At 44.7% G+C, this 24,005-nt stretch overlaps 2 protein-coding genes across 8 annotated transcripts in view; one reads left to right on the forward strand and one right to left on the reverse strand.

Annotated features, from left to right (window-relative positions):
- Positions 1–1,730: 1,730 nt before the first annotated feature.
- On the reverse strand, positions 1,731–15,569 carry LOC123372490 (transmembrane protein 126A-like). Of its 2 annotated transcripts, XM_045020615.1 has the most exons (5): positions 15,416–15,569; positions 13,304–13,425; positions 3,795–3,988; positions 3,103–3,217; positions 1,731–2,008 (listed from the first exon to the last, which is right to left on the reverse strand). In XM_045020615.1, exons 2-5 carry the CDS (start codon positions 13,414–13,416, stop codon positions 1,804–1,806), a joined length of 627 nt encoding a protein of 208 aa, XP_044876550.1. In that variant the 5' UTR covers positions 13,417–13,425; positions 15,416–15,569; the 3' UTR covers positions 1,731–1,803. The 2 variants fall into 2 exon arrangements, with proteins under 2 accessions (XP_044876550.1, XP_044876542.1); XM_045020607.1 differs by lacking the exon at positions 15,416–15,569 and having other exon boundaries at positions 13,304–13,434.
- The window catches only part of DLG2 (discs large MAGUK scaffold protein 2), a 1,465,131-nt gene continuing 1,456,689 nt past the window's right edge, over positions 15,564–24,005 (forward strand). For 2 of the 6 annotated variants that reach the window (XM_045020530.1, XM_045020548.1), the window contains exons 1-2: positions 15,565–17,425; positions 21,627–21,755. In XM_045020530.1, the coding sequence (XP_044876465.1) occupies positions 17,407–17,425; positions 21,627–21,755 (148 nt within the window). In that variant the 5' untranslated portion in view covers positions 15,565–17,406. Of the gene's footprint in view, positions 17,426–21,626; positions 21,756–24,005 lie in introns of all 6 variants that reach the window. The other 4 variants (XM_045020529.1, XM_045020521.1, XM_045020532.1 and 1 more) reach the window with 4 other exon arrangements.

The raw sequence follows: 24,005 nt of genomic DNA on the forward strand, positions 1-24,005 counted from the left end.
ATTAAATATCACTTTATCAATTTAGAAACTGATAGAAATATTCACCTTTTATATGAATAAGCTTCACTAACATAAGTACCTCTTATACCAGTATGGCTGCATTGACTCTATGGACTTGTATTACTTTAACTATGGGCTATTAAAGCACATGCAAAAATTCCATAGACAAACTCTATGAGAAGGACTTCTTCTGGACGCTAGCTCTAATTCAGGGAATTAGAAGTGGGTTGAGTATAGAACCACCTTGTCCAGAGCTGCTTCTGACCTCTCACTCCCTACCCTCAGCTTGGAGGAAAATTTAAAGAGTTAAGAAACCCAACCCCTGAAAAAATCTCAGGTAAGACTTCTTCCTACTACAGCTGCTCAAATTCCCTCAAGGACTTCTAGAGGAGGGAGAGCACATTCTGGTTATTTTGAGAATGCTGAAAAGGGTGTTTCACATTGTCTGCAGCCACACTCTGGAGCATTTGTTCTAGTTGGGGAGAAAATGGAGCTGGTCCTATGCACACATCCATGATTAAGTTTAATCTTGTAGGATACGCTCCTGAAAAGACTTAAGGGGTTGTTGGAAACAAGCTCAGGTTTTACAAATTTAACACTTCCCTTTCCCCTTCAAAAAAACCCAAAAAACTCGGTCTGTCCCCCCCCCGTGGTTGTCCTTGCAGCTATGGCCACATTGGCTAAGGATGCAACTGCTGCCTAGTATGTGGGTCTCTTGCTTTATTTGCCCTCTCTGATGTCACTGCACTGCAGCTGTGACTACTCCAGCATGGAGGGCAACTGTAATGATTGGCGGACATCATTTCATGGAAGAGAAATGAGCATGTCTGACTAATTCACTTCCCTGTCTTATGTAAAAATACCCAATGCACTTTTGGTGGTTTAAATAGGTTAAATTTAAACTTTCCTGAGGGCAAGATGTTTTGCTGTGCAATAATATCCTAAGGAAGTGATGGAAGCTGAGGGTTGCTTGGCATACTTTAAACTATACAAGATACTATTATATGGGAAATGAACAAGGACTGATCTAGATTCTGCATTCTTGGCTTGGAACAGATTGAGTCTCAACTCATGAGCAGGTAAAATAAAGACAATGCTTATAATATAGTAACTTACATACCTATGTTGCTTTTTAGTTTGTAATGTGAATGAAAACCCAGGTTAGATGTATCTTGTGTGTAATTCCATTGAAGAACAGGTGCTCAGATAACATGTCACAGGGATGAGGCATCAGAGAAGTATTAAATTGCTCAAAGCTCAACTTGCACTAGAGACTGGTTTACCAGAGCACAAAAAATATAAAGACTGCCAGCAAGATTTCTAATTCAATGTTGCATTAACTATTGTGTGTTAGTTCTGTATACCTGTACCTTGCCTCTGGACTCAACATTTGATTGATGGTGGTGGGGTAGGTGCATTAATGCAGCACTTCTAATCCCATTCAACTGATGCACAAAATCAGCATATATGTATTTCATAGTATATTTAGGAAGTTAAGTGCTTCCTGATAACTTAAAAAAACTGCACAAACTTTGCTCTAAGTTAGTAGGGGTCAGACATAATGAACACTGAATTATGCTTTCCAAAAATCGGTGTTTAGGAAGTGGGTATTTCCCCTCTAAAAGTTGTGCACAAATAAAAATCCTGTGTCAGTTCACAATTTATTAGTGAAAGGCATTGAGAAGTCTTGATTTACTTTTTTTAAAAAAACCCATGAAGCAGTACCTTTCTTGCCTTGCTTAGTTTCATGGTTTATTGTGGTAACCCACACAAACATTAGAGGGACTTGTGTATTTTTTAGTTTTAATCTTTGAGTTCTTCAGGATTGCTGCTTCCTTCAGGCAACTGGAGCATTTTCATAAATATTCCATACTGTCTTGAGCTGAGGTAAATTCCAAATGCAGCCTGCAGAAGGATAGCAAAACTCATCTTCTTAAAGACTGGTTGAGAGACTTTAAGCCAGAAGCGTATCATATTCTCTTTGCCAGGTAATGGAGCTGAGCTGTACCTATATAGAACACAACACAATAAAACTTAGTCTTATTACTTTACTACCGATTTTCCCCCATCTTCCTCTTTAAAATATTACCCTCTATTCCCAACACCTAACATTTGTGTACGTCTACAAAGCAACTGGATAACTTTAGTTGGCCCATGCCAGCCAACTCAGGCTTATGGAGCTGAGGATGTAGGGCTGTTTCATTGCTGCATCAACCTCTGGGCTCAGGCTCCAGCCTGAGCCGGAAATCTACACAGCAATGAAACAGTCCTGTGAGCCTGAGTTAGCTAGCCATGGGTTTTTTGTTCCTGTGTAGACATACCCTTACTAGCTTTTTAGGGTACTAGGAACCAGTGATCTAGTATTCCAGATTTGAAGCACAGTATTAATACTTGCCATGATTATAAGGCTCATCTTCAAATTGCTTTACAAACTAGTCCTTAGAATGCCCCTGCGGGGTAAGTATGACCCTCATTTTGTCAAGTGGAGGCAGAGAGCTAATTTGCCTAGGATCACAAAAGGGAGTCAACATTGACATATCAAGTATCCGAGGGGTAGCTGTGTTAGTCTGGATCTGTAAAAAGCAACAAAGAGTCCTGTGGCACCTTATAGACTAACAGATGTATTGGAGCATAAACTCTCATGGGTGAATACCCACTTCATCAGACGCATGACCCACGAAAGCTTATGCTCCAATACATGTTAGTCTATAAGGTGCCACAAGACTCTTCGTTGCTTTTAACATTGAGATGGGAGCTCATGTGCTCCGTCTTTAGTTCCTTGGTCAATACCTCTTGTATTAAATGCTTAATCTTGTTCTGTTCCAATTGATTAGTACTATGCTTAGTTATCCACCTTCAAACATTTAGTTTAGACATATTTCAGGAAACTGGTTTTCCTATAGAACAGATGTCCCACGCAGCAGGCGCTAGGTAGGATAACTTTTTTGAATGCTGTTCTGCAATCTTACTTATTCCAACCATCTTAAAACCTTTGTGCTATGTTAATATCCAAAAAGACTGAAATAGCCGAGTGCGCTTTGATAAGAACTATGTAGAATTAATTTGTCCCAAGAAACCAAAGTTTAACAAAATTTCACATACCTGGCTGCAAGTCCTGCATTTAAAGGAATGGCCAAGAAAATGGGATATAGACCACCTATAACAGACCCAATTAATCCTCCTCTGACTATGGCACAGCTTGCACACGTTAGATCACCTAGGTGACAAGTCATTTCACAGTTAAGATACAATATCTATGTTGTTTTTACATTAACCCTGAGCTTAAAGAGGCAGCTCTCTGACCTGAAATATATTGTCAGCAGAAGTGGCCATGATGAACCTCAACTAAAGAGATTAACTAGAAGAGTCTATCTATTGTATTATGACATATCTCCACCATTCAGCTCTATAGAGTTTTCAATCAAATATAACCAAATTTGTATTGCTGTAGTTGCACCTAAACTGAAGTGCCAAGATGTAATAAACATAACATTACTGATTCAAACAGGAGTTGGAAACATAGATCCATTGATGGTGAAGTGTTCAACAATTAGTGGGGCATGTCATAGGAAAAATCTACCCTATTCATATCCCCTCACCTAAACCTTTTTATGTCTTTTGACATTATTCTGTGCACCTGGCAGTTCAGGTACAAGGTGAGGTTTTCAACACTACATTGCTTCACTGTTTTGCAAATAGCATAAGCTTTTCTGGTATTGTATATAAAACATGCTGACAGTTTTTATGACGTGAGCTTTGAAAATGGTGCCCTTCATAAGGAATTAAAAATTTACCTGAAATTAAAGGTTGGGTTACAGCACTGTGGTAAATTGCTGCTGTTGTCAGGAATGGAAGAACAGCCATTGGCAAACTAGAGACAATTCGAGCCTCTGTCACATTTAGGATGCGTCTGAACAAACTGTTTGCTATTAAACCACAAAAGCCTCCATTTATTCCCAGGAAGTATGCTCCATGTGTAAAGAATTTCCTGTCGGGGGGAAAATTAGGTTAAAATTTTCTGCAACTGTGTGGTGTACAGGAAATCTGTTTGCTCAGTCTTATGTTTTGGGAACATGCTGTATTAAACTACTATGCTGAAGATGATCTAAAATGGAGTTGTCCTGCTTTCAGAAGCAACTAGTACAGTATTCTCTGCCATATGCCTGAAGTTACTGTGATAGCAGTAAGGATCAGGGAAGAACATGTAAGTATACTTTCAAGTATGCACAATTGGCCAAGTGAATTACGTGGATGGGTTATCTTCTAAAACTGAGATTCTACACTAATAGGGGACCACAGGCGTATCCAGACACAAGGTATAGGCGACTCACAGAGGTAAAAATACTGTTTTTGATGAACAGTCTGATTTGGTACAGTAAATGCTATGGGTTTGGAAATGATCATTTATGCTTCCCTGTGGTAGCATTCCAATAAAAACACTAGGTTGTGAGAGAAGCCCCTACACAAAAAGCTGTCTGGGGAAAAAAAATAATATTCATTGAAGTTTAGCCTTGGTGTTAAACAGCAGAAGCACAACCACTTAGGCCCAGGGGTGGGTAATTGTCACAGGGACGCCACTCCATGAATTTTGGTAAGTTATCATGGGGTGCATAGTTCTACTATAGGGATCAGCAATTTTTGGCACGCAGCTTGTCAGGGAAAGCCATTGGTGGGCTGGGACGGTTTGTTTACCTGCAGGGTAGAATCACAATATCAGGGTTGGAAGGGACCTCAGGAGGTCATCTAGTCCAACCCCTTGCTCAAAGCAGGACCAATTCCCAACTAAATCATACTAGCCAGGGCTTTGTCAAGCCTGACCATAAAAACCTTTAAGGAAGGAGATTCCACCACCTCCCTAGGTAACCCATCCCAGTGCTTCACCACCCTCCTAGTGAAAAAGTTTTTCCTAATATCCAACCTAAACCTCCCCCTCTGCAACTTGAGACCATTACTCCTTGTTCTCTCATCTGGTACCACTGAGAACAGTCTAGATCCATCCTCTTTGGAACCCCCCTTTTCAGGTAGTTGAAAGCAGCTATCTCATCCCCCTCATTCTTCTCTTCTGCAGACTAAACAATCCCAGTTCCCTCAGCCTCTCCTCATAAGTCATGTGCTCCAGCCCCCTAATCATTTTTGTTTCCCTCCGCTGGACTCCTTCCAATTTTTCCACATCCTTCTCATATTGTGGGGCCCAAAACTGGACACAGTACTCCAGATGAGGCCTCACTAATGCCAAATAGAGGGGAATGATCACATCCCTCGATCTGCTGGCAATGCCCCTACTTATGCAGCCCAAAATGCTATTAGCCTTTTTGGCAACAAGGGCACACTGTCGACTCATATCCAGCTTCTCGTCCACTGTAACCCCTAGGTCCTTTTCTGCAGAACTGCCCAGCCATTCAGTCCCTAGTCTGTAGCAGTGCATGGGATTCTTCCGTCTTACATGCAGGACTCTGCACTTGTCCTTTTTGTCTAGGTCCCTCTGTATCCTATCCCTAACCTCCAGCGTATCTCAATTTAGTGTCATCTGCAAACATGCTAAGGGTGCAATCCACGCCATCCTCCAGATCATTAATGAAGATATTGAACAAAACCGGCCCCAGGACCGACCCTTGGGGCACTCGGCTTGATACCAGCTGCCAAGTAGACATGGAGCCATTGATCACTACCCATTGAGCCCGATAATCTAGGCAGCTTTCTATCCACCTTATAGTCCATTCATCCAGCCCATACTTCAACTTGCTGGCAAGAATACTGTGGGAGACTGTATCAAAAGCTTTGCTAAAGTCAAGGAAAAACACATCCACTGCTTTCCCCTCATCCACAGACCCAGTTATCTCCTCACAGAAGGCAATTAGGTTAGTCAGGCATGATTTGGCCTTGGTGACTGTTCCTGATCACTTTTCTCTCCTCTAAGTGCTTCAGAATTGATTCCTTGAGGACCTGCTCCATGATTTTTCCAGGAACTGAAGTGAGGCTGAGTGGCCTGTAGGTTCCCCAGATCCTCCTCCTTCCCTTTTTAAAAGATGGGCACTACATTAGCCCTTTTCCAGTCATCTGGGACTTCCCCCGATTGCCATGAGTTTTCAAAGATAATGGCCAATGGCTCTGCAATCACATCTGCCAACTCCTTTAGCACCCTCGGATGCAGCGCATCCGGCCCCATGGATTTGTGCTCATCCAGGTTTTCTAAATAGTCCCAAACCACTTCTTTCTCCACAGAGGGCTGGTTACCTCCTCCCCATAATGTGCTGCCCAGTGCAGCAGTCTGGGAGCTGATCTTGTTTGCTTTTGGTTTAAAACGATCCGACCCCTCTGCCAGCATGTCAAGGTTCCTTCCCCACTCTGAACTCGAGGGTACAGATGTGGGGACCTGCATGAGAACCTCTAAGCTTAACTACCAGCTTAGATCTGGTTTTGCTGCCGCCATCCAAATTATTTATAAGTCATTTGGGAAACACTGTCTACTTCGCACCCAGAATATCTCCCTCCCAAGTACTATCACCCTTCCCTGGGTAGCCGTGAGAGACTTCTCCACCAAGTTCCTGGTGAACACCGATCCAAACCCTTGGATCTTAAAACAAGGAGAAATTAACCATTCCCCATCCTTTCCCCCCACCAATTCTTGGTGAGTCCAGATCCAACCCCTTTGGATCTTAAAAACAAGGAAAAATCAATCAGGTTCTTAAAAAGAAGGCTTTTAATTAAAGAAAGAAAGGTAAAAATCATCTCTGTAAAATCAGGATGGAAAATAACTTTACAGGATAATCAGGTTCAAAGAGCCCAGAGGAACCCCCTCTAGCCTTAGGTTCAAAGTCACAGCAAATAGAGGTAAGCCCTTTAGTAAAAAGAACATTTACAAGTTGAGAAAACAAAGATAAAACTAACACCCCTTGCCTGGCTGTTACTTACAAGTTTGAAATATGAGAGACTTGTTCAGAGAGTTGGAGAGCCTGGATTGATGTCTGGTCCCTCTTAGTCCCAAGAGCGAACAACCCCCAAAACAAAGAGCACACAAACAAAAGCCTTCCCCCACCAAGATTTGAAAGTATCTTGTCCCCTTATTGGTCCTTTGGGTCAGGTGTCAGCCAGGTTACCAGAGCTTCTTAACCCTTTACAGGTAAAAGGAGGGATTTTATAGTATTGTACACAGGAGGGCTGTTACACTTCCCTTCATAGTTATGACAGTCCCGAACCACTTCTTTCTCCACAGAGGGCTGGTTACCTCCTCCCCATAATGTGCTGCCCAGGGAGCTGACCTTGTTCGTGAAGACAGAGGCAAAAAAATCATTGAGTACATTAGCTTTTTCCACATCCTCTGTCACTAGGTTGTCTCCCTCATTCAGTAAGGGGTCCGTCCACACTTTCCTTGACTTTCTTCTTGTTGCTAACATACCTGAAGAAACCCTTCTTCTTACTCTTAACATCTCTTGTTAGCTGCAACTCCAAGTGTAATTTGGCCTTCCTGATTTCACTCCTCCATGCCTGAGCAATATTTTTATACTCCTCCCTGGTCATTTGTCCAATCTTTCACTTCTTATAAGATTCTTTTCTGTGTTTAAGATCAGCAAGGATTTCACAGTTAAGCCAAGCTGGTTGTCTGCCATATTTACTATTCTTCCTACACATCGGGATGGTTTGTTCCTGCAACCTCAATAAGGATTCTTTAAAATACAGCCAGCTCTCCTGGACTCCTTTGCCCCTCATGTTATTATCCCAGGGGATCTTGCCCATCAGTTCCCTGAGGGAGTCGAAGTCTGCTTTTCTGAAAACCAGGGTTCCTATTCTGCTGCTCTCCTTTCTTCCTTGTGTCAGGATCCTGAACTCGACCATCTCATGGTCACTGCCTCCCAGGTTCCCATCCATTTTTGCTTCCCCTACTAATTACTCTCGGTTTGTGAGCAGCAGGTCAAGAAGAGCTCTGCCCCTAGTTGGTTCCTCCAGCACTTGCACCAGGAAATTGTCCCCTACACTTTCCAAAAACTTCCTGGATTGTCTGTGCACTGCTGTATTGCTCTCCCAGCAGATATCAGGGTGATTAAAGTCTCCCATGAGAACCAGGGCCTGTGATCTAGCAACTTCTGTTAGTTGCCATCTGCAGGTTCGGGAAGCGGCCAGCACATCCCTCGGCCCACGTCGCTTTCTGCAGCACCTATTGGGCTGGAATGGCGAATCGCGGCCAGGGGGAGCTGCAATTGGCCAAACTTGTAGACGCCGCAGGTAAACAAACTATCCCGGCCCACCAGTGGATTTCTCTGATGGGCTGTGTGCCAAAGGTTGCTGATCCCTCTTCTACTATATTAATGGAAGGGACAGATCTGGGAGGGAGTTTGGGTTCAGGAGGGGGTTCAGACCTGGGGTAGCGGGTTGGGGTGGCTCTGACCAGCTTACCATAGGGCGCTCCTGGTGCAGCAGGGCTCAGGCCAAGATCTGTTCTTACATCACCTTGGATGTTTTGCTTGTATGTACATTTGTCTTTTTACATTTAGACTGTAAACTCATTGAGGAAGGATGTGTCAGCTTACAGTATCTGCTCATACAGCCCCTAGCACATTTCAGGCACTGCTAGACTATAAATAAGTAATTTTTGCATTTATCATTGTTCTGCGGGCCATTTTAAAGAACGCTTGATTGATTTCAATAGAGAGTTCTGCTTAAAGATGGATGGCATATGTCTTGGTTAAAACAAGTTGAATGCAGCTTTTAATAGTCAATATGGACTTGAAAAAAATGAATTGGCTTCTAAAACTGTGTATTGCCTAAGTCAGAGGTGAGCAAAATACGGCCCATGGGCCGGATCCGGCCCATCTAACATTTCTGTCTGGCCCGCCAGGCTCTTTGACTGCCCGCCGCTGAAAGTCCTGCCGCACAGTGAAGCGCTCTGGCAGGCTGCCTGCCTGCCATGGCCCCATGCCACTCCTAGAAGCGGCCAGCTGCTGCTGGCATGTCTCTGTGTGCCCTAGGCAGGGAGGGGGAAGCAGCTCCACACGCTGCCCCCACCCCAAGCATTGTCCTCACAGCTCCCATTGGCCAAAAACTGGCCAATGGGAGCTGCAGGGGTGGTGGATGCAGGCATGGGCAGCGCACAGAGACCTGCTGCCCTCCTCCCCACAAGGGGTGCGCAGAGACATGCCAGCAGCAGCCAACCGCAGCCGCTTCCGGGAGCGGCATGAGGCCACAGCATGCAGGCTGCCAAAGCGTGTCTACATTTGCTCCCTCTGTCGACAGATCGTGTCCACATTTGGGGCATCTTTATCAACAGTGAGAGCAATGGACTGTGACTGCCAACACCATCCGTCGCTAGGTGTTGTGGGAATGCAGAGATGGCGCTTGGCACATCCTGAGATGTGCAAAAATGTACCGTCATTCCCCGCTTTGTGTCCCACCCCTCCAAAGGTCTCGGGCTTCCTTTCGCGCTGTTTTCCCAACTGTCATTCTTTTGTAGTTCACGCCAGCAGCTGCAGTGAGAAAGGATGGATTCCACACTTCTATGTGCTGTTAGCTGTCGTGAGGACATTGTGCATGGCAGCACAGTTACTGTCAGAATTAGCAGAGGATGAATCGCAGGCATCCGAGTGTGATATGGACGGCAGCAACTTATCGGTGCTTTTTGCATTTACAGAGCAGCTGCATATGGTAGACCATCGCTTTTGGGCTAGGAAACAAGCACTGATTGGTGGGATTGCATTGTCATGAAGGTGTGGGATGATGACCAGTAGGTACAGAACTTTAGGATGCATAAAGCAACCTTCATGGAGCTATATGCTGAGTTGTCCCCTGACCTGAGGCACAAGGACACCAGACTGAGAGCTGCCCTTCCGGTAGAGAAGCCTGTTGCAATCGCTGTGTGGAAGCTGGTGAATCCAGACTGCTACCGGTTAGTTGCAAATCAGTTTGTAATAGGAAAGTCCACTGTTGGGGCTGTATTACTCCAAGTGTACAGGGCAATACATTGCATCCTGCTGCATAGGACCATGAATCTGTGAAATGTACATGAAATAGTGGATGGCTTTGCAGAGATGGGTTTCCCTAACTGTGGCAGGGCGATTGATGGCACACACATTCCAATTTTAGCGCCAGACCACCTTGCCTCTGAATACATCAATAGGAAGGGATACTTCTCCATGGTGTTGTAGGTGCTTGTGAAATCACTGGGGGCATTTCACGGACATCAGTGCAGGCTGGTCTCGAAAGGTGCATGACACACGCATCTTCAGGAACAGTGGCCTGTACAGAAAGCTGCAGGCAGAGACTTTCTTTCCAGACCACAAGTTCACAGTCGGGGAATGTGGAAATGCCCATAGTAATCCTGGGAGACCTGGCTTACCCCTTACAGCCCTGACCCATGAAACCTTACACAGGGCACCTGAACAGCGCAAGGAGTGTTTTAACAACAGGCTGAGCAGGTGCCGCATGGTAGTCGAGTCTACCTTTGGCCGTTTGAAAGCTCGCTGGAGTTGTTTAAATGGCAGGCTAGACTTTACCAAGGATAATATTCTCTTGTATATTCTGCTAGTAACATCAGAGAGGCTTTGAGGAATGAGGGGCAGTAACACGTCTGCTTTGGAGTTACTTCCCTGTTGCATCCATGTAGGTTTCCTGATTTTTTTTTCTTTCCTTCCTGTGTATGGGAGCATGTGATGGTTTGAAGTGGTCCCTTCTGAAATATGTGAGATGCAGGAGATGATTCCTCAGTTTTCCTTCTGCAGAGCTACTCAACATATTTAGAGTTTTATGCAGTGGTCAGAGAGTTACAGATAGTGAGTCCTCAGGGAATGATGACTTGTTTCCTGCATTTGCTAAGGAAGTACAGGCGAGTCTCATCTTACGCAGGGGTTCCATTCTGCGGTTAGTGCGTAAAGCAAAAACCGCATACAGTCAAAATTACATTGAGTTGAATGGTGGGCGGAATCGCCCGCACTACAGGTACAGTATTAAAATGGTTATTTTTCTCTTTTTATTTTTGCCGACCGCGTAAAGCTGAAATCGCGCATGTTAAATGTGCGTAAGATGCGACAGACCTGTAGATGTCACTGTTAAGTTTGGCTCTCTTTTTCTTCATGTTGCAAAATTCCCATTTTAAATGGCAAAATTCTATGTCTTCCACTATTGTTTGCAGTGTCTCACAGAGCATCCTTATGTCTCATATGCTGCCTCTTAACCCTCCATTATTCTACCACTGAAGAGGTGTTAATTGCCCACTTCATTTCAAGTGGTCTCCTACAACATGAGTGTACCCCTTAAGCTGATCAATCTGTCCCACCTTGTATTTAGCTTGTACACTCTGGTTACTTTCTTCAGACTCAAGGGAAAAACTCTGTGAAGCTTGAAAGCCTGTCTTTTCCAACAACAGAAGTTGATCCTCTAAAAAATAATTACCTCACCACCTTGTTTCTCTCATCCTGGGACCAACATGGCTACAAGACCACTGTTTAACCGTTACCATTTTAGAAGTCATGATCTTTGTAGCAGTTGATGTGGGTTAAGCTCTGCACAAGCAGCATGTGATGGGATGTACAGGTCATTCACTGTCCCCAAGTGCAGGGGTTCTCACAACATATTTTTTGGTGGCCTCTGAGTGTGGCCACCAACTCTCGCTCATGGCTGCACTCACACTTTTTCCTCAAATACTTAACTAACTTTAGGAAAAACAATTAAATATGCAGAGATACACATCCATATCTTTGTAATTTACATATGTCGGGGTTTTTTGCAGACTCAATAATAAAAATAATGCTATGAAAAGTGATATTTGTATATTTGTTAATGTCACTTTTCACCGCTCACTTACTAGCTATCTGGAAGATTGTGAAAAGAGACATTAACAAAAATACAAGTATCACTTTTCACAACCTCCCAGATAACTAGTAAGTGAGCTGTGCCCCACCTGTCTCCAGAGGCGGTGCAGGGCGGCGCATCCAGTAGCAACAGGGAGGGAGGGACTAATGCTCCCCCGGCAATTACAGCCCAGGAGGCTGTCATGGCTGCATGAAACACTGCCCTAGTGAGTGTTCTGCAGTCCTGCCTTACTATTCCATTGGTGTTCCTGTGAGACCCTGCTGATCCAGGCAGCACTGTGGGGTTTTGAGGTGAAATCCCAGCAGGGGTTTACAAAGTCCAAGGCAACGAGTCTAGCTGAACCTAGTTAAGCCTGGACCCTTAAAAAGGTTATAAGGGGGAAAAAAAAGATTTTTGCTGCTGAGAAGTCAGCATGGGGGGCTAGTAGAGGCAGAAGTGCTATGCTATTTATAGAGGTTTTTGTTCTGGAGGTCAAGGATTTGAGCAGAGTGGAGAAAAGAGAATGACAGGACTGGCTGAACTACAACTATGTGCATTAAATGTGACATCACAGAGGGCTCCTTTCCCCCCGACCATAGCCTCTTGTTAGATATCTCTCCCGATGCCCAGGCTCTGGTCCTGCCACCACGTTGCAGGGCAATCTCAGAATAAGGCCCAGGCCTATAGCAGCTGCTTCCTTCCATGGTCCACCAAAAAAAGTGTAACATGCAGAATGGAAGACACTAGTTTAACAAATTTTTCCTCAGATTTTGGTTCAGTCTAACAGCACGAGCTGAGACAGGAATGAAGATTATCTTGTTACAGGGCACAGGATCATTTGCTGACCACTTTAAGATTAGAAGCTTTGTTTTATAATTGATTGGTGTTGAGCAACTAGGTGCTTGGCAATAGGTTCCAATAAATGGGTTCTATCATGGCTTTGAGGCATAGCTCAGTGGTTTGAGCATTGGCCTGCTAAACCCAGGGTTGTGAGCTCAATCCTTGAGGGGGCAATTAAGGGATCTGGGGCAAAAATCTGTCAGGGGATTGGTCCTGTTTTGAGCAGGGGGTTGGACTAGATGACCTCCTGAGGTCCCTTCCAACCCCGATATTCTATGATCCCTCCTGGTTCCCCTGCTGTTCTGGAGAGGGAGTATGATGCACCAAACACCCGACAGAGCATATGTTCCCTGAGGAGGCAGTGTAGCTGTGCCACTCAGTGTGCTGGAAGGAGTGGAACCTGCGCTTTCTCCATTCCCCATCCAAGTGCGGGGGAGGGATAGAGTAGCTCAGTGCACCCCTCATCTCCTCTCATGTCACCACCTGAGATTTGGTTAGACAGCACAGGGGACTCCTTCTAAAATAAACAAAACATTGAGCCCTGGCCAGTTTAGCAATTTCCCTGAAGTCATCATTTACATTTCAATGTGATTCAATATCTCTGAAAATCATTCATCGATTTACAAATACAAGAACAAAAAAGGGCTTAATTGGTAAAACAAATGAAGACCCAAGCATCACTTACTGGTCTGCTTCTGGAAGCCGAGCAAACATATTTAGCAGAGAGTCCTTTTTTTTCATATGTCGAAGCCTTTCATTTTCCTGTGGTGAATTTAGTTCAAGCCCTCTCCCTGACATTTTAAGGCTCTGGATCATAAAGTGAGAAACAAGGCAAGTTTTGGTTAAATGACATTGCCACAACATAATCAGATATCATTTGCCTGCTTGTCATGCAAAAGTTATGAGCTAATGCTTTAACACAGGGGTAGGCAACCTATGGCACGCATGCCGAAGGCGGCACGCAAGCTGATTTTCAGTGGCACTCACACTGCCTGGGTCCTGGCCACCGGCCTGGGGGACTCTGCATTTTAATTTAATTTTAAATGAAGCTTCTTAAACTTTTTTAAAACCTTATTTACTTTACACACAACAATAATTTAGTTACATATTATAGACTTATAGAGAGAGACCTTCTAAAAATGTTAAAATGTATTCCTGGCACGCGAAACCTTAAATCAGAGTGAATAAATTAAGACTCGTCACACCACTTCTGAAAGGTTGCCGACCTCTGCTTTAACATCTCAAGAATGTAAAAGCCCTCAAGAGAATGAAAGGGCATGATCTAGGGCAGGGGTCGGCAACCTTTCAGAAGCGTTGTGCCAAGTCTTCATTTATTCACTCTAAGGTTTCACATGCCGGTAATACATTTTAACGTTTTTAGAAGGTCTCTTTCTATAAGTCTATAATATATAACTAAACTATTGTTGTATGTAAAATAAATAAGGTTTTTAAAATGTTTAAGAAACTTCATTTAAATTAAATTAAAACACAGCCTCCCGGACTGGTGGCCAGGACCCAGGCAGCGTGAGTGCCACTGAAAATCAGCTCGTATGCCGCCTTCGGCACCCGTGCCATAGGTTGCCTACCCCTGATCTATGGTGTGACCTGCATGCTCTCTGTTAGAAGCCCAATTTGAGAGCTACAGCAGCAAAACACCATGAGGCACCCCAGATTCTAGGGTAAGTGGTGCCACAGCTTCTCACTGATCTGGACTGCACCCCATCGTGAGAGAGCGAAGCTTTAGGGCTTACACAGAGCTCTTCTTCAGGTCTAGGAAGAAGAGCTCGGTGTAAGCTCAAACACTTATCTCACTGACAGAAGTTGGTCCAAGAAGAGATATTACCTCACCCACCTTATCTCTCTAAGATCCTGGGACCAACACAGCTACAACAACACGGCATACAGTAGAACCTCAGAGTTACAAACTGACCAGTCAATCATACACCTCATTTGGAACAGGAAGTGCACAATCAAGCAGCAGCAGAGACAAAAATAAATAAATAAACGAAATACATTACAGAACTGTGTTAAAGGTAAACTACTAAAAACAAAGGGAAAGCAGCATTTTTCTTCTGCACAGTAAAGCTTCAAAAGTGTATTAAGTCAATGTTCAGTTGTAAACTTTTAAAAGAACAACCATAATATTTTGTTCGGAGTTGCAAAAAACCTCCATTCCCGATTTGTTCACAACTCTGAGGTTCTACTGTATAACAAGATAATGTCAGCCTTCAAACCTTATTCCCCAGTTATCTGACTTACAGGGGGACTGGAATTTTTTTCTCAGGTGGCATCCCAAAACTTGTACCGAAGAGTGTGATGACTTGGCCCACTCCCGTTTTTACCTAGTGAAGGACTGCTGAAGAGAATCCATAAAGCATTTTGCAGGTGTTAACTGTCTCACTTCAATCTGAGTACAGCAAATGGGTTGCCTAGTTTAATACTATTCACGTAACGAGAGTTGCTTTTCCTTGTATCTAATTTTGCTGTATAACCTTCAAGACGTCAGCAATAACCTTCCAAGTGAGCGTACAACGGCTCTGCCTCTACCTCCCTTCCACCCTGTTTTAAGATCTCTTTCTGTTCATGTCTTCAGGAATGTAGCACCCAACCACCCAGCAGCTCCTGCTGCCTTGCCAGGGTCCCACCTCTACCGAGCTCTCCCAGCGGGACCTTGCGGACAGGTCACCCCCGAGCTGTGCAGCTTCCACCTTGGAGCTGGGCGGATGCGACTTTGGTCTGTCTCGGGGGGGGCTCAGGCTCTGCGAAGCAGAGTCGTGCCCCGCTGCCCCTGTCTTACCTTATGCTGGGTGCCCTACCCCAGCTGCCGCTGCTCCTTCTTCGGGAACGGCAGTGCCACCCGTACAGGCCCCTCAACATGGCCCCTCCCCGTCACACGCTTTCCTCCTGTGGGGGCCGCCATCTTGTCCAGTCATATGATCTAGAGACGACCATCCCGACTCCCCCTCGGAAGGCGTCGATGATTGGGCGGTCCCCGAAGCCCCAGCATAGCTACTCCTGATTGGCCACGGAGTTGGAGGGGCGGGGTCGGTGCTGGGCCCGGTTCTCGTTGCTAGGGGAGGAGGATGGCGACGGCATCGGCGGCTCCTCCATGGAGACGGGGCTGAGCCGGGACCCTGCAGCTGGAGACGCGGAGACTCCCCCTAGCCGTGCCCTCAATGGGGGCCCCTTAGCCCTCGGGGTAACCGGCTGACACGGGCGGAGGCAGCGGCCGCTCCCCTGCCCCAGGCCTCAGCATCCTACTAGGCGCTGCCCGCGGGCCCCTCCCGCCCAGCCTCCAGCGACTCCCAGCGCCCCCCCTCAGCTTCCTCATCCTCAGCCCCTCCCCTGCCCCGCACCCTCTCCCCACCTCCAACCTGCCCTGCTCCCCCTCACCTCCCTGCACCGCAGCCCAGAACCCAGCGAGCCCGCCCTGCACCGACCGTCCCCGGGACAGACCAGACGAGCCCCCCGCCCCCGAAGAGGACGGGGGAAAAGATCAATCTGTGTAGTGGGAAACAGAGAGAGAGGCCCGGGTCTGACTGGTGAACATTAAAGAGCAGAGCAGAACAGCCCCCAAACACAGTGTCCATCTCTCCCAGAAGATACACGCAAAGCAGAGTTATGTAACATGCACCACGGCTCCTCATGCACGCAGGGAAACAGTTGGAGGCTGCATGACATTTTCATACCTTTCTTAACAATCTAAATGGGGGAAATCCAACTCTTTTCTGCAGAAAAAGGGGGAGAGAAGGGCTTATGCTGAGGCCAAGCAGCTGCGCCTGTGTTTGGGGAAACTGGACTCATTTCATGGCTTGCTTTTTTATTCCACTGATACTGCAGCATTTCTGAAAATTAACCTGTTGTGAACCTCTGCTCCAAGCCCTCTCTGCTCCTCCTTCATGAGGCGGCTGCTTTGCAAGAAAAGAAATGGCATGAAGTAAATGGCTCCAGAATAAAGCAATCTGCTCTGCCAAAGTGCCCAGTGAGCAGCACTGTCACTTTAATAATTCCATTTCAAGGGATTGCTTTCCTTCTTTTCAATCCTCTCTTTTAATACATGGGAGGATCAGAGGGACATTAAAGACCATAAGGCTGGGTGGAGAGAATAAAAATGAAAGGGACTGAGGAGTGACTTCTGTTGGGTAAGAGTGTGAGATTTGAAAACATTTGTGCAGTGAGGAAAAAAGGAACCTTTTTAGTCTGCTGTGTATGCATCCAGTACAGCTATACATAACTAGCAAATTCACCCAAGTTCCAGTGAAAGGAGTTCATACAATTATTTTGGATTGCTTTTGTTTTCCCCCAGAAATTTATTTGGATTATTTGGGGATTTTTGTCCTGAAACTCAAATGTCTTTGAACTTGTTCAGGTGGAATATTAAGACAGCTGCCTAGAGATGGACTGTGCCTTAATTGTCTTACATAAAGTTGTTTAACTGACAAACTTTTGCTGCCAGAAGAGGAGTTATAATAGGGTTTTATATGCCAAGGAGCATTTTCTCTTGCATTTTTATAGATTCAAAAATATTTTACAAAAATTGAAAACCACTCTTTCAAAATTCTTCTTTTTTCTTCTTTTTTTCTTATTCCGTGGGAGGCACTGGAAGTTTAACTGGAGAAAATAGTCAGTACTGCTAGAAAAAGAAGACTGAAGCTGTATTTCCTAACTGAACTGTTTAAGTGATTTGAACAAATACTTAGTTCCTGAGCTCAGAAGGCGATCCCCAGTGGGACATCATTGATACCAGTAAATAAGTACTTGTCTCCAGTACCAGAAGTAAGACCAAGAATGCCAGTCAAGAAGAAAGGTGGGCTATGAAGTTTCCTATCTCATTTTACATCTACATTTTCTAGATTGTAGATCTCTAGTACTTGCAATTTTAAATGTAAAAAAAAGCATTTCAGTGGGGGAGTGATTTGTTTTCCTTTTGCAGGGAGGGAAACAATTTATGCATTTAAAATTGTAGATTAAAAAACCCTCACACATTTAGTAGAATGTTTTAAGATTTGTCATGTCATATTTGATCTTGAAATTAGGTTTTGTAAAAATCAGCCATTACAAAACTTAAAACCAGGGGCCAAGAGAGAGTTTGAAATTAATTTGTGTATCTCAAATAATTCCAATAGAAAGAGAGCATAAATAGTGCAAAGTAAGCCATAAAATATTTGCTTTAATATTCTAAGGTGGTGATTGTAACATTAGTAATATTTGTTCTTGTTTTTTAAAAAAGTTTTTAACCCAATACTTTTTCTTTAAACATACAGCAGGTAACTCCACCAGCAGTAGCAGTAAAAATAAACGGAAAAACTGGTTTCAGTGCACTTTGCCAGTAAAAGTTTCAACCTTTTTGTTATCCAACAATGTTTTTAATTATGAGAGCTACATGATTTTAACAAGCTTTGGGGTTTCCGCATGTTAGGATATAAAAGGTTATATTACTTTAATAAATGTAGCAATGTTGCATTTTTTGCAACATTGCTACATTTATTAAAATACTATAACCTTTTAAATTCTAACATGCGGAAACCCCAAAGCTTGTTAAAATCATGTAGCTCTCATAATTAAAAACAAACAGAGCCATGTTTTGCCTCTTACACACGTAGGTTCACCACATAAATACTTGTTTGCAGTGTTGATGTAGCTGTGTTGGTTTCAGGATAGGAGTGGCTATCTCTCTCATATAAATATTTAACAGTTTGTGACCACAATGGATTTGGACACAGCTTTGGTAAAGTGCAGTTCCAGTGATCATGCTAGCAATTGTTGGTATATACTTATGATTACTCTGAAAACTTTTATGCTGTAAATGCTTCTCTGTACATTGCAAACACAGGACAGTAATTTAACATGTTAGTTTAGATTACAAAATCTGCAGATAAAACAAAGAATGGCAAATAACTGTTCTCATGCAGCTCATCTATCTAGAACTTAAGACTCTTGACATGGCACAGCCAATGTATGGATTTAAGAACTAAAGTGAGAGATATTAGTAAAATATGGACACAGCTAACTTCAATATAACTCAAAATTAATTTATTTCACAAAAATATCTTCTTCTACCTCTGTTCCATGATTCATAATTTCTGATGTAAATAACTGTAAAACCAAACAGATTATTATGGAGGTTTTCATAAAAATTCCACTTAAAGTTTTACTTTGATCATATTGTAGAGATTGCAGAGTAGAAACAAAATATCAAAACAGTATAATGATTTCATAAATAATATTAGTCACTGATTTAGTTAATTATTTTTAATTGACTGTAGTAAACATGGGAATATTTATGGAGGAAAATAACCCCCTCATAATGTCCCTTTAAGTCATCCTGTTGTGCTGTGAACATGTCATCTTAGTCCACTTTGAGGCTTACATATTATACTTGTTTACAACAGGTGAGTTAAGACAGTGCCCTTTTAAAGATAAAACTTTAACTCTGAATTGCACATTTTTCTGGATGGATGTCTTTTGGAATTGGATGTTGAACTGTAGCTCAATCACAAGATACCCATTTGATGCTGAAATTACTGAGTGAAATTCCATTGTCTGGCTTACTTAGGTCATCAGAGTAGGTGATCATGATGATCCCTTCTGGCCTTAAAAATCCCTGAATCTATACATTTCCTGTCTTTGTTTCAAGACAGCCTAACTCAGATTTTTAATGTAGTTCTTACACTTTAATTTTTACTAGTCAACTGTAAGAATATATATTTAAAAATTTTTTAAATATGCAGTTGGTAGACCAAAATAGCTCCTTTGGCACAATTTAGCCTCTCATATCAATTAGTGTATTAGAGCTGTCAGTGTGAAGATATTTGTATTTAAATATTAAAAGCTGTTATTAAAATGTGATTACGTATGTACAGAAGGGGATTGAAAAATGTTAGTGAATCAGCTACTTTATTTATTATGTTTTTGAGTTACTTAAAATTATAGTTTGTCATAGGCTTACTTTTACAAAATGTAATTAAAGGGATGCTATCAACCTGAACATCTCACTTCCATGTGAAATTTTTATATTTATTATTGTCACAAGTACAGTGATGAGCTGCTAAAATCTTAACAACCGGTTCCCTATAAAAAGTTCTGATTTAAGGGTTGTACCAATAGGGTTACCATACGTCTGTATTTTCCCGGGAGGAATTTTTAAATTTTAAAAATTCCACCCGGACGGCGATTTAAGAACCAAAAAGCCTGACATCTCCAGGAAAATATAGATGTATGTTAACCCTACCTAAAGTTCTTTTTTAAAAAGATGGGCCTGAACTAGAAATGAGCTCCTTTTCACGTGTGGGTCCCCGCCACTTCCTGGGAGTGTGCTAGGGTGACCAGATGTCCTGATTTTATAGGGACAGTCTCGATTTTGGGGTCTTTTTCTTATATAGGCTCCTATTACCCCCCACCCCCTGTCCCAATTTTTCACACTTGCTGTCTGGTCACCCTAGGGTGTGCACATGTGTGGGTCCCAGCTGCTCCTTGCCCCCCTCATTGAAGCAGGTGTGCAGGGTTACTGGCCTGGGAACTGCAGGGCACCAGTGGACGTGGGGCCGGCTGCAGACACGGGCGTGGGGCAGGGCTAGCTGGAGGCAGGGGCGTGGGGCACGGCTAGCTGGAGGCAGGGGGTGCGGCAGGGGCTGGCTGCGGGCAGGGAGTGCGGCAGGGGCTGGCTGCGGGCAGGGAGTGCGGCAGGGGCTGGCTGGAGAAAGGGGCTGGCTGCGGGCAGGGGGTGCAGCAGGGGCTGGTTGTGGGCAGGGCTGGCTGCAGGCAGGGGGTACAGCAGGGGCTGGCTGCAGGCAGGGGCTGGCTGCAGGCAGGGGGTGCAGCAGGGGCTGGTTGTGGGCGGGGTGGCTGTGGGCAGGGGGTGCAGCAGGGGCTGGTTGTGGGCAGGGGGTGCAGCGGGGGGCGCAGCGGGGTGGCTGTGGGCAGGGGGTGCGGCGGGGTGGCTGCGGGGGCTGGCTGCAGGCAGGGGCTGGCTGCAGGCAAGGGGTGCAGCAGGGGCTGGTTGTGGGCAGGGGTGGCTGTGGGCAGGGGGTGCAGCAGGGGCTGGTTTTGGGCAGGGGTGGCTGTGGGCATGGGGTGCAGCAGGGGCTGGTTGTGGGCAGGGGGTGCGGCGGGGTGGCTGCGGGGGCTGGCTGCAGGCAGGGGCTGGCTGCAGGCAAGGGGTGCAGCAGGGGCTGGTTGTGGGCAGGGGGTGCAGCGTGGGGCACAGCAGGGGGTGGTTGTGGGCAGGGGGTGCGGCGGGGTGGCTGCGGGGGCTGGCTGCAGGCAGGGGCTGGCTGCAGGCAAGGGTGCAGCAGGGGCTGGTTGTGGGCAGGGGGTGCAGCGGGGGGGCACAGCAGGGGGTGGTTGTGGGCAGGGGGTGCGGCGGGGTGGCTGCGGGGGCTGGCTGCAGGCAGGGGCTGGCTGCAGGCAGGGGGTGCAGCAGGGGCTGGTTGTGGGCAGGGGTGGCTGTGGGCAGGGGGCGCAGCAGGGGGTAGCTGTGGGCAGGGGGTGCGGTGGGGATGGCTGCGGCGGCTGGCTGTGGGCAGCGTGGTGGGTACTCACACGGGGACAGCAGTCCGAGCAGCAGGACGCAGCCCAGGCCCAGCAGAGCAGCCGGGGACCCACCAGGCACCAGCAGGAGCCTCAGGGACAGAGGTCCAAGGAGCAGCAGCAGCAACAGGGCCAGGAGGCAGCCCACATGGCTCCCTCAGCGCAGCGCCCCCCCCCGGCGACCGGGAGGAGGAATTACACATTTCCCGGCTGGAGCCCATCCCTAAAACTTCCCTCGGAGGGAAGCCAGTTAACAAGCGGTTCTAAAACCGCTTCAAAATTTAACAACCGGTTCGTGCGAACCGGTGCGAACCTGCTCCAGCTCACCACTGTACAAGTAGTAATGGGGGGGAATGAGGGGTTTTCCCTTCAAGTTTTGCAGTTTGTTTTGCTTTATGCCTTTCACTGTTTTATTGATAGTCAGTTTCATTTCTCGTCTTATTCAGTAAGGAGCCCATATCTACTGTCTCCCCCAGCAGATAACAGCAGAAAACTCATTGGTGTACTTTCCCCAGGCTCTGCAAGCATGTGTATTCTGGCAGCAGCAGCAGTACTGAAAATGAATGAGCTAGCAGGGAGACGTGTCCACATAGCAGACAAGGAGAGGGGTAATCCTAACATGCATTATGCTGGTCTTGAGTCTAACCAAAATATCCTTCAAAAATCAGCAGCTGTACAGAAAAACCTGTACACATTTAAAAAAAAAACAATTAAAAAAATCCTGACAATCCGTTATCAGGAGGCTGTATCAGATCATTGAATTATTTGAAACTAGTTACTTTCCGGTTGTGTCCCCCTTTAAAGAGCAAGGAATATGTTTGAAGTTTTATTTTAGAGGGAATGCTCCTTTTTCACCATTAGACTTCAAACATCACACAAATCTTGACTTCTGTGCCTTGTCTTACCTGTTTAAAGCAGGTAAGCATTACAGGACTGCCTTTTCAAAACTAATCTTATTGGCCAATTCAGCTACTGTGAAAAGTTTAGGCTATTTGTAATTAGTAAAAATACTTACTTAAAATATCTGAGTAACAAGCAGGTGTTTTCTGGGTGTGAAATAAGGCAAACCTGCCAATGGTTCTAATCCAGTTTATGTCAGTATAAGATTGTCTGATGGCTTGAGTGAAATGAGCAGGGCCGGCTCCAGGCACCAGCGCAGCAAGCAGGTGCTTGGGGCGGGCAACGGAAAGGGGCGGCACGTCCGGCTCTTTGGCGGCAATTTGGCGACAGGTCCCTCAGTCCGTCTCGGAGGGAAGGAAATCAATAATCTACTACTATCAATAAATTCTGTGTATAGAAGGACTGCAGGAGTAGAAGTAGTATATAACAAATATTTGTTACATAAATTCATACTGGGAAGCAGTAGGCACTGGACTGGGAGTTAGGAGACTTAAGGACTTGTCCCAGCTTGGCCATTGTTTTGCTTTGTGACATGTCACTTAAACTGTCTGTGCTTTAGTTCAGTGGCTCTCAACCTTTCCAGACTACTGTACCCCTTTCAGGAGTCTGATTTGTCTTGTGTGCCCCAAGTTTCACCTCACTTAAAAACGACTTGCTTACAAAATCAGACTTAAAAGTACAAAAGTGTCACAGTACACTATTACTGAAAAATTGCTTACTTTCTTGCTTTTACCATATAATTATAAAATAAATCAATTGGAATATAAATATTGTACTTACATTTCATTGTATAGTACATAGAACAGTATAAACAAGTCGTCTGTATGAAATTTTAGTTTGTACTGACTTCACTAAAATGATAAACAGTAATAAATCACCAGAACCAGATGGCATTCACCCAAGAGTTCTGAAGGAACTCAAACGTGAAATAGCAGAACTACTACTATCATTTAAATCTGCTTCTGTATCAGATGATTGGAGGACAGCTAACGTGACACCAATTTAAAAAAAAGACTCCAGAGGTGATCCCAGCAATTACAGGCCTAACTTCAGTACTGGGCAAACTGTGTGAAACTATAGTAAAGAACAGAATTATCGGACACATAGATTAATATGTTTTGTTGGAGAAGAATCAACATGGTTTTTGTAAAGGGAAATCGTGCCTTACTAATCTACTAGAATTCTTTGAGGGGGTCAACCAACATGTGGACAAGTGTGATCCAGTGGATATAGTGTACTTAGATTTTCAGAAAGCCTTTGACAAGGTCCCTCACCAAAGGCTTTTAAGCAAAGCAAGCTGTCATGGGATAAGAGGGAAGGTCCTCATGGAATATGGCAATCTTTTTTGAAAGGAGGTAGTGCTATGTGGAATTCTCTGTATTATGTTTGTCAGCCCCTGCTGAAGAAGAAACTTTCTGCAATGAACAAGAACAGGGAAAAATTACCATTAACTCTACAAAAAACTGCTTCAAAAGTAGCATCTGCAAAATATTTCAGTGAGTTTTAACTATAAGGGGAAGCTAGAAGCATCTGCATTATTCCCTTAAGATCATTCAGATCAAACAGGCTTGATGCTAAATTACTTAAAGGGCCCATTTTTAAAGCTTATTAACCCATTAGCTAACTAATGTACTTGTAATTTCTCCAAAAACATAATTCAGTACTCCAAGACAAAGTGGATGAATCCCTGCTTTAAGTGCAAAACTCAACTCAACCTTAACTGTGGGACCATGAGCCACACTTCTATAGGAACAACTATTATTTGAGTTTTGAATCTCCATTTCAATTGTGTGCATAGTTATGATCAGCCTTAGACTGAAGATAAGTAGGATATTCCTTTCTAAATCTGTGGCCACATTCTCCCCTTTCTTCACAAAGAAGCAAGGTAAAACCTTTCAAGGAAAGATTTTCATTTTCTGGTCTCACAGAGCTCTGTTACATTCACCCAGGATAGGGCT

This window comes from Mauremys mutica, chromosome 1, assembly GCF_020497125.1.
Source record: "Mauremys mutica isolate MM-2020 ecotype Southern chromosome 1, ASM2049712v1, whole genome shotgun sequence".
Classification (NCBI taxonomy): domain Eukaryota; kingdom Metazoa; phylum Chordata; order Testudines; family Geoemydidae; genus Mauremys; species Mauremys mutica.

Bases quoted from the DNA above. Each gene is read 5' to 3' on its own strand.
- LOC123372490 (XM_045020607.1), bottom strand. From the start codon at position 13,434: ATGATCCAGAGCCTTAAAATGTCAGGGAGAGGGCTTGAACTAAATTCA. The intron at 3,989-13,303 runs GTAAGTGATGCT...TCCCCCCGACAG, and splicing joins CGGCTTCCAGAAGCAGACCA to GAAATTCTTTACACATGGAG. The intron at 2,009-3,102 runs GTATGTGAAATT...TGTTCTATATAG, and splicing joins AATGCAGGACTTGCAGCCAG to GTACAGCTCAGCTCCATTAC.